Genomic DNA, 10785 nt, shown 5'->3' with positions numbered 1-10785 from the left:
TCCCCCCACGGGGGAAGTGTTATACATTTATAATAGATACATTTTGAGCCACAACAATGTGTGGCAGGATTTGCTAGTATTTAATAAGAGGAGAAAGGTGAGTGACAAAATTCTATATTTACATATCTTTATTCTACAACATTTGTACTTCAATTTCACCCTTCCAGAAAACTTAGTTCAGAAAAGAAAAATATATACAGTAAGACCCTGCTTAACATGGGGGATGCATTCCTAGACAACCAAAGCACTAAACAAAACAGCGTTAAACAAGGTCATTTTAACATAGAGTAAATAGGGAAAAGGGAACACGTGATCAAAAATAGACACATTTTACTTTAATTTTAAGTTATTTTTATATTAATTTGCATAATAATATATGCTAAATAACACACAAACATATGCACACAGAAATGTAAAGTTTATTTTTTGTGATGAAGGTCCTGACTTTTCTGAAATTCTTGTTCTTTTGCAATAAAGTTGTAAAGTTTCGTTTGTGTCTTTTTTCTTACCTTAAGCAAATGTTGATACCAGAAGATTGCATCCAAAATGCCTTATTTTGCTTTTGCACTCCTTTCAAAATCTGGATCATTCACTACAATTTGATCAACAATTTCAGTTATCATTACCAAACTTTTACTAAGGAAATCTGTAGAGAAATTCTTTGGGTTCCTTGTTTTCAGAATCTCTATCAGAATTCCTTGTTCTGCCAGTTCTTGAAGGTCATCGTTGGTAAGGCTCTCACTAGAAAACTGCAGTAACTCCTCAATATCCTGCTTGTCTATATCTAGTCTGCTGTATCAATTAGGTTAACAATTTAGTCAACCTAACGATACAGCGATAGGCTATTCTCATTGAGAATTCTTGGATATCTTCAGCCATAACTTCTTCCACATTCTGTTCATGCATTCATCAGTTAATTCTTGCCATGTGAAGTCAATATTGCCTATGGTATTCATGATGATATATTTTTTCCAAAAACATGGATTTAGGCTATGATGAATTGCCACCTTTTGCTGATTGGTTCATGTTCGCAAATAATCATATTATAAACGAATCAATGAAATGCCACAATAATTTAAATCAGCATAAATTTTGAGATTTTTTAGGCTTCGAGCAGACCATGCTATATCGAATCACTGTTAATCGAGGCAGTGTTAAGTGGGTCTTACTGTACTCTGATCAATTAGTCTGGCTCATTAAAAAAAAAATAGAGTACTGATTTAAAGTGGGGATAATAAAGGAATGAATAAAAAATATTCAAATTCAAATTGGGTCAAAATAATTTAACTACTAAACTGTTATAAATCAAAACACAAATACTATAAAGAAAATTATTGATACATATTTAATAAATTAAATTGTCATATTTTGTATTTAAAATAAATGAATTATAACAAAATACAAAAACATTAAAAATATTAATAAATATAAATTAAATTTAAAATGCCGGAGTCAGAGTTGACACATGTTTCCTGACTTTGACTTCACAGCCTTGATTATTAGTAGGGATAATGCAGCCCAATTTAACCTGGTAATTGTTTGGCTTTAATACAAAGAAGTACTTTTGACATTTCAAAATGTTATCTTCAGGCAGAGCATATTTAACATTTGAATTACAATTTTTAAAAATTAGTTTATTCTTAGTCATGATTAAACTTGATTAGACCAGGGCTCTTTTGGATAATCTAGAAACTTGCTTAATTTTGTTTTGGGTACATTCATTAAGCACTGTATTTAAAGTTTCATGAATTATAAATACTGTAATGTAATTACTATATTTAAAAATAAATTAATTTATTCAAAATCTAATGTAATGTTATATATGTGGCGTAGTTTTACAGATGATGTAGTAATTTCCAGTTATATGGCAAAGTAGTTAAGGCACTGAGTACAACAATGCTGAATAGGATCAGTTTGTTTACTTATTTTGATTTATAATAGTTTTCAGTTACTTTTATGTTAATTTTTCATAGAGTAAAAAGATTAAATAATTTTATAATAAAAATATTTGTTTCTAATGTTCTCTTTTATTAAAAAAAGTGAAATTGTTATTTTAGGCTTGGTGTGTAATTACAGAAGAAACTGAAAGACTAAGTCGGTTAATGCAAGAAAATACTGATCATCTAGTATCAAATACTTTAGAATCATTTAGCCATTTAATTTTAGAAAAACGAGCATTAAAAAATGTGTATGTAGAAGAACATTTACGCATTTGTGGAAAATTAACTCAAGTAAGAATTTTATATTATTATTATTAGGCTTCAATTTGAAAAAATTATAAACTTATAAATTCCCACTGTCGTCTGTCCATCCGTCCATCTTTCTTTAATCTTGAGAACAGAGTTAGATAGATGAAGTTCGAGATGAGATATGGAAACCATAGGGACATGAGATCCCAATTAACTATATAAGAACATCTGATGCAAACTGGAAGTCATGTTATTTCAATTCAAAACTTCCCCTGAAAGCAGTTAATAGATGACCAGCATGACTATTGTTAAAAGAAAGTATGATGTACAGGGACAACACAGTACACTACTAATTTGAGATGGAGAGCATATATTTTAAATTAAATAAATTAAAAATATGATTAAAAATTGCAACCCTTCATTGTGATAATGTTACAATAAATAATTGCTCATTATTTTTATTATTGTTAATTAAATTGCATTTGATGTTCAAATATATTAAATAACTTAAATCAGGGCTTCTTAAACTATGGGTCGCGACCCTATTTGGGGTCGCTTAGCAAAATCTTGGGGTCGCGAGATTTTANTTCTACGACAGGGCATTTTAAACTGTGGGTCGCGACCCCATTTGGAGTCGTTTAGCGAAATCTTGGGTTCACGAGATTTTAATGCAAAATTTTAAAAATAATTTGTGAGAATTTGAAAATGGCATGCTTTGTGTCATAGGTTTCTTGAGTTGCGTTTTGTCACTTCTGGTGCAGCAAGACAATGATTCAGCAACACTGATTGTAGTGTGAACTACTGTAGTGTTGTCGCTTTTCAGTGTATTCAGTTGTCTCTGCTCCATTGTAACATAAGAGTGAACTGTAGTAGTACACCATTATTGGTTTTGCAAATTTGCAAATGTCTTTATTTTATATATATTTTTTTTTTTTTTTGGTCGCGAAGAAAATCACAATCATAAATGGGGTTGTGAATAAAAAAAGTTTAAGAAGCCTTGACTTAAATTAAATATTAATATATAAATAACTTAAAATTACGAATTTTGAAATATCTATTTTTTTCATGTTTATTCGTTTATTTCAGAAACATAAGAACATAATAAAATATTATTTAATTTCAGTATAAAACTAACAATTAAATTACAACAGGTCTCAATTTAACAGGCTAATTAGGAGACTGGGTGGTTGTTATTATCAAAGCCTTGTTAAATCATGTATTTTTTTACAAATATACAGTATATTAATAATGAATGTATGGAATGCATCAAAAAGTTGTCATAATGTATAAGTATGAATAAAATATTAATATAATGTACAGTACATTTAGTAATTGATACATGACACTAAAATGTTTCTTAAAAATGTAAAAATAAATTTACAACAGGAACCAAACCTTGTTAATTAAATAAATCAAAAGCTATACGATGTAACTAAGGGAGTATTTTGTTTTTCTTAAAGCTCTCACAAAGTTGTTTTTAGTTTGAATATTAGTTATGGCAGATTGTTAGTGATGCCTCTTCTATGTGATTTGCATTATTGCATTCAGTCTCAAAATTTGATTGATCAATATTGATAAAACTTTGCCATTTTCCATTTATTGTAATGAGGAATTCAAAAACATTATAAAAAATGGGGGTCCATGACTTCATTTTTATGATACAAGGTCATATCACAAGTGCATGTGACAAAGCAATATTGCATGAATTGTGTGACTTTGTCAGGTGATGTCACAAAGTTGATAGCATGTCTTCTGTAGGCTTATAGAATTGAGTTTGTTCTCAAAATTTGATGGGCTGATTTTGACAAAACTTTGCCATTTTCCATTAATTGCGACAAGGAATCCAAAAATGTAATGTGGATCTATTTAAATTTAAAAAATAGAGATCTGTGTCTTTATTTTCAATATACAGTGGAGTTAAAGTGCAATGTCTATGCTCTGTGACTTGAGCACATCTAACAGAATTTAGGACAGAGAAATAAAAAGCAGCATTGCATGCACTGAACAGAAAATAGACAAACAAACAAAACACAAGAACAAAACAATTGCTATTGATTGCTTTGGTTTTGGCTTGCCTCTTCATGTTGGCAAGTTCAAGAATTGTCTCTCTATACCTGGCCAGTACAAGGATCACATTAACCATGGCTGGCAGCTAAGAGGATTCCTCTCCTGTAGCTGCAGGTACAAGCAGGATTGTGGAAAGGCAAGGACAGAAGGATAAAGACCAGGATCTCAAGATGGGATGCTAAAGTTCCAAAAGTGTTGCATGGGTGAACTAATAAATTCATAAAAAACTCTCACACACAAGTGTGAAAAATTATATTATGAAATATAATAAACATTATATTAATAAAAATTGATTATATAATTTTTAAATTTGTAACAGACTAATGAAAGTCTTATCCAAAAGGTGCCATATATTTAAGTTTGCCCCTCGTGCCAAATACTCTTGCCAAATATATAGGTACAAAGTACCTTGTTTTGTAGCGGCAAGTGCAAAGTTTATCTGTCCGTGTTCAACTGATATAAGGATCGCCTCTTCTGTGTGTAACAATTGCAAGGACTGCTTCTTTCTTTCTGACTCCACCTCAATTCTATTACAATATGATACAAAATCCTTAAGTCTTAGTTTATTTTATTTAAAACTATTTTAGAGGGGAGAAAATGCTTTAAAATTCTTAAACTTTATTGAATGAAACACATTAAAAGAAATAATGTAATTAATTTTATAATAGAAAAATAGAAGTTTACTTATTATTTTAAATTTTAGAAGACAAAAATTTGTTTTCTTAGCTGTTGTTTATAATAAATAATAATAATTTTATAAATTTTTAAAATATTTTAAATTAAATAATAAACATTAAATATGGTAAGTTATTTATAAATTGAATTATTTAAGACCAGACATTTTTGTATTTGCATTAATTAATCTTATAATTTGTTTTTAATTATATTTAATTTGTTAATATATTAATTATTATTTAATTAGTTACAAGAATCTGTGAATAAAACTAGAAATGAATATGAAAAATCTATAGATTTATGGAAAATAGCTAGAGCAAAATATGAAGATCAATATATTAAAGGTAGAAATTTAATACAGTTTAAAAATAAAAATATTCTTTATAAATATTTTTATATTTTATAATACTTTGTTTATTTGAAGGTAAACATACAAAGAAACTAACAGAAGCAAAGGAAAGATATCAAAAATTGACAAAAAAGTTACATCATATTCACAATGATTACATTCTGTTATTAGGAGAAGCAACAAAATATGAAAGAGATTTCAGAACAACTTTATTATTAAGTCTTCTAGAATATCAACAATCTGTGCTTCAAGAATCTGTTGTAACTTGGTAACAATAATTTAAAATTTATTTAAAGTAAAGTAAAATAAAAAGAAATATATTAACTCACAAATCTTATAATATAGTAGCTCAGGATAGTCTAACTTCTTTCAATTTGGATCCAAATTGCATATTTGAACTTAACTCATGAATCAGAGAAATAATTTTTTTTATGAGAATATCAAATAAGACACTTTAATCATATGGTAAACCAAGTCCAAATTATACATAAATAATCAAATGATAATGCTGGATTCATTATTGTGTTATAACTTGGTTGATGAAATATATAGATATAGGAATGTAATCACTGATGCTTTTCTCTCTCTCACTCTCTGCCAGCCTGTATGAGTTTAAAAGTAAACAGTGTAAAATACATCATAGCTGTTGATGACTGGATGAAACAGAAAACATACATCAGACTCAAATACTAAGCTACACAAATAGCCAAAAGATACAGAGAAATAAAATTTAATACCTGTTCTTGTTTAGCCTTATCTATTTTTATTGAGCATTGTCATGTATCACTGTTTGTATATGACATACAAGGAGTTGTCGTACCAATATGGCAGCTCCTTGCACAATAATGTGCTGTTAGTGATCTTGGACTATTGTATTTTTACAATAGCCTACCTATCTATGCTAAGTCTGTGGAAATCGTCGATAATGTGGGTTATTCACACAGAAATTTCTATATTGCTGAGATGATATATGTAATTGGACTAAAACTAGGCAATTAAGTTATCATTTTGTATTAAATATATAATTAGAATTAATTAAGGTTATTCAGGAATAAAAGCATCTGCACAACAAGCAGAAGTTGTGTTTAAATTCAGATATTTGATTATAATTATAAATAATAAATTATAATAAAAACGTTTTAAAATAATAATAAGCAAAAATAATAATTTTTTGTTATTTAGGAAAAATGTCTTAAGAGATTTTGCTCAATATACAAATTTGTCACGTGAAAATTTCCAAACTGTTCATACAAGAATAAAAGAAAGCATTGAAGCTATTATTGCCAGTCAAGAATATACAGTATTTATTGATAAAAATAGGTAAATTTTATTTTATTTTTTGTAGAAATATTTTAAAAATTTTTATAATAATAAAATTGATAATTTAAATATAGTTAAAGATGAAGTGTTTTTAATAAACATTTTTTATTTGATGTATCATCATCTACATGTTCTATTATTATGGAAAGTTTGTCTAATTTAGATGAACATCAAAAACACTGTATATTAAAATTTTATATATTTTAAAATAAGTAGAATAAAAACTGTTTAAGAATTGTTTGTGCTTTTTAACTTCTAGAAATTTAAAAGATTGACTATAAATCTGGAGATGGAGCCAAGTTGCTTTGAAAATGTTAAATAAGTAAAATTTGGACTTCTAAAAAGACATTTTTTGGTTAATTATATATGCACTTTGTGATTATTATTAAAAAAGAATGAAATCTTAAGCTTAAGAGTCATTTCAGCTTTTATCATTTCATTTTAAGAAAGAAAAGATTCATTTATTTAAAAAAATACTTTTTTGTTTATCAGCACTGCTTTTACACGTAGCAAGTTTTGGTAAATAATCTATAAATGGAATTTTACTTAATTACTTTAAATAAAAAGCTTTTGTTATATTTTTACTGAATGTTTTAGCAATATCATTTTAATAATTAAAAATTATTACTGTTGTCTATCATCAATATTTTAAGAATAATATTAAATTATATTTTGTTTACATCAGGTCCTCTCCAGTAGCTCCAGTTGAATTTAAATTTGATGAATATCNATGTGGGTGCAAAAACGCGTTTACAAAATAATTAATAGCCATTCTTATCGAAGTTTATTTGTTTTAAAACGCATGCGTACCAATTTTAAATATTTTTAAATGTTTTTAGTTCTAAAATTTAAATCTTATTTATAATAGTTATATTCAAAAAAAACGGCTAATATCGTTAATGTTTAAATTTAAATGTATGGTTCGAATTCTCTATTCGTTTTTGAATTGCCTGAAGACGACGTGCATATTTACGTCGAAAGCACTCGCAAGAATAATATATTTTAATTATATTTAACGCCTCATAGTCTGAAGTTTTGGAAGAAGTTTTAATTGAAAAATATATTTTATTCATTTATAAAATCTACAAGGGTTGTCCAGAAAATAAAGAACATTTGTGCATAGCACTATGCAGGTAAATGATAGCCATCAATCCAAGGTCAGTTTATTTTCTGATGTATTAGCTTAGCCCATGTAAAGTTTTGATAACAACAGGCATATTGTTACTGTTTTGTCAAGGATCAAAATGTGTACAAAAATCGAAAATCTGGTGGGATTTTCGATTTTTGTACACATTTTGACCCTTGACAAAACGTTTGATTGTACATCAATGCAAAGTTTCATTTTCTAAAGACAAAGAAAATTCATCCTACAGAAAGTCATAAACAAATCACAGTAGTATATGGTGATTACATTATGAACGAAGCAAGTCTGAAAAAATAGTGTTTAATGTTTAATCAAGGAAGATAATGTGTGACCATGCTCTGCAGCCATACAAGCTGTACTTCAGAAATTTGTCTGGGATGTTTTCAATCACCCACCATACAGTCCCAACTTGATACCCAGTGACTTTCACCTCTTTCCTAAACTGAAAAAGTTTTTGAGTGAATTTGGAATATTTTGGAACAAAAGACAAGGCAAAAGAAGCTATCACTAGCTAACTGAAAATACTGGCAGTGGAAGTCTATGATGAAAGAATCCAAATACTAGTGTAGTGCTTAAATCGTTATAGTGACTATGTAAAAAAATAACTGGTCTTGTACTAATTACTTAATAAACTTTTTTCCTATCATTACTTTTTTTTTCCTTTTAATAATCAAATATTTGTTTAAAAAACTGCAATGTAGCACAGTAATCAACACATGGCATAACTCATTCATTTATTCCAGCTTTTTGTTGTCAACAAAAAGCTGGAATAAATGAATGAGTTATGCCATGTGTTGATTACTGTGCTACATTGCAGTTTTTTAAACAAATATTTGATTATTAAAAGGAAAAAAAAAGTAATGATAGGAAAAAAGTTTATTAAGTAATTAGTACAAGACCAGTTATTTTTTTACATAGTCACTATAACGATTTAAGCACTACACTAGTATTTGGATTCTTTCATCATAGACTTCCACTGCCAGTATTTTCAGTTAGCTAGTGATAGCTTCTTTTGCCTTGTCTTTTGTTCCAAAATATTCCAAATTCACTCAAAAACTTTTTCAGTTTAGGAAAGAGGTGAAAGTCACTGGGTATCAAGTTGGGACTGTATGGTGGGTGATTGAAAACATCCCAGACAAATTTCTGAAGTACAGCTTGTATGGCTGCAGAGCATGGTCACACATTATCTTCCTTGATTAAACATTAAACACTATTTTTTCAGACTTGCTTCGTTCATAATGTAATCACCATATACTACTGTGATTTGTTTATGACTTTCTGTAGGATGAATTTTCTTTGTCTTTAGAAAATGAAACTTTGCATTGATGTACAATCAAACGTTTTGTCAAGGGTCAAAATGTGTACAAAAATCGAAAATCCCACCAGATTTTCGATTTTTGTACACATTTTGATCCTTGACAAAACAGTAACAATATGCCTGTTGTTATCAAAACTTTACATGGGCTAAGCTAATACATCAGAAAATAAACTGACCTTGGATTGATGGCTATCATTTACCTGCATAGTGCTATGCACAAATGTTCTTTATTTTCTGGACAACCCTTGTAGATTTTATAAATGAATAAAATATATTTTTCAATTAAAACTTCTTCCAAAACTTCAGACTATGAGGCGTTAAATATAATTAAAATATATTATTCTTGCGAGTGCTTTCGACGTAAATATGCACGTCGTCTTCAGGCAATTCAAAAACGAATAGAGAATTCGAACCATACATTTAAATTTAAACATTAACGATATTAGCCGTTTTTTTTGAATATAACTATTATAAATAAGATTTAAATTTTAGAACTAAAAACATTTAAAAATATTTAAAATTGGTACGCATGCGTTTTAAAACAAATAAACTTCGATAAGAATGGCTATTAATTATTTTGTAAACGCGTTTTTGCACCCACATTTTATAAAATGGATGTGGTTGCGTTGTACCCTTCGGTACCGCACTTTGAAGCGGTGATGCTAGCCAATACCTTACTTATCAAAGAGGGCTTTACTGCACAGCAAGTTTTAGAAGTTCGCGAAGCATTACTCTTTATTACGGAGCACAATTACTTCCGCTTTAATGGAAAGATTTACCTGCAGAAGCACGGGGTGCCAATGGGCTCACCACTGTCAGCTGTATTGGCAGAACTCATCATGCGGTGCGTTGAACACAGTGTTTTTAAATTCCCTCTCACCATAGCTTACCCTTAATTTATTTAAGATATGTAGATGATATTCTTTTGGCGTGGCAGGATACAGAAGACTCCTTCCGGATATTAGAACACCACTTATCAAAAATGTATGCCACTATACACTTCATGTGGGAGAAGGAAGTTGGGAGAAAAATTGCTTTCTTGGACTTGCACATTCAAAAATCCCAGGAAGGCTTGAAGTTTTCCGTCTATCACAAATTTGGCAATATCCCACCCATAATACCGGCCACAGCCTGTCAACCACAGCAATATGTTAATGCGGCCATAGCTCCCTTGATCAGACGGGCATTCTTACTACCATCGACACAACATCTTATCAATACCGAACTGGAAGCTGTCCGCACAGCGGTGTACGCGGCGGGATTTAGTGCCTCCAAATACATCCATGTTAAAAATAGAGTCATACAGTCTCTCTTCCCTGCCACCACATTGCGCAGACCAAGGGATTGGACAACGCTCCGTCCCTCACTCCCATACTGTGGACGCTTCACGGCCCGGATCTGCCGGATTTTTAGGCAGAATGGCTTTCGTTTACCCATTGCCTCACGACCATGTCTGCGACGAATCTTATGTAATGATAGGGATGCTATTTCCACCCTGGAAAAATCTGGTGTATACTCCGTTCCCCTGCAGAATCCAATATCAGGACTATGCACCAATTATATAGGAGCGACTACGAGAATGCTGGCTGCTCGCATATCTGAACACCAACGTTCGGTGGCACTTGGCAATTGTGACACGGAACTTTCCAAATTGGTGATACAACACCACCACGTAGCGCTTTGGAATCGAGTGGAAATACTCAAACGCTGTGATGAAGGGAAC

General features: G+C 30.0%; 1 protein-coding gene across 1 annotated transcript in view; it reads left to right on the top strand.

The window, feature by feature from the left end:
* LOC111618962 (tyrosine-protein kinase Fer-like) overlaps positions 1-10785 on the top strand; it is an 86190-nt gene that overhangs the window by 21021 nt on the left and 54384 nt on the right. The window contains exons 4-8 of the mRNA XM_023360592.1: positions 2058-2231; positions 5179-5275; positions 5356-5548; positions 6463-6600; positions 7286-7336. Of these exons, the coding sequence (XP_023216360.1) occupies positions 2058-2231; positions 5179-5275; positions 5356-5548; positions 6463-6600; positions 7286-7336 (653 nt within the window). The remainder of the gene's footprint in view (positions 1-2057; positions 2232-5178; positions 5276-5355; positions 5549-6462; positions 6601-7285; positions 7337-10785) is intronic.

This window comes from Centruroides sculpturatus, unplaced genomic scaffold (assembly GCF_000671375.1).
Source record: "Centruroides sculpturatus isolate CEXI.00-Female unplaced genomic scaffold, Cexi_2.0 scaffold66, whole genome shotgun sequence".
In the NCBI taxonomy this organism is placed as follows: Eukaryota; Metazoa; Arthropoda; class Arachnida; order Scorpiones; family Buthidae; genus Centruroides; species Centruroides sculpturatus.
Note: the sequence above shows the minus strand (reverse complement) of the source record. Positions and strands in the feature narration are given on the sequence as shown.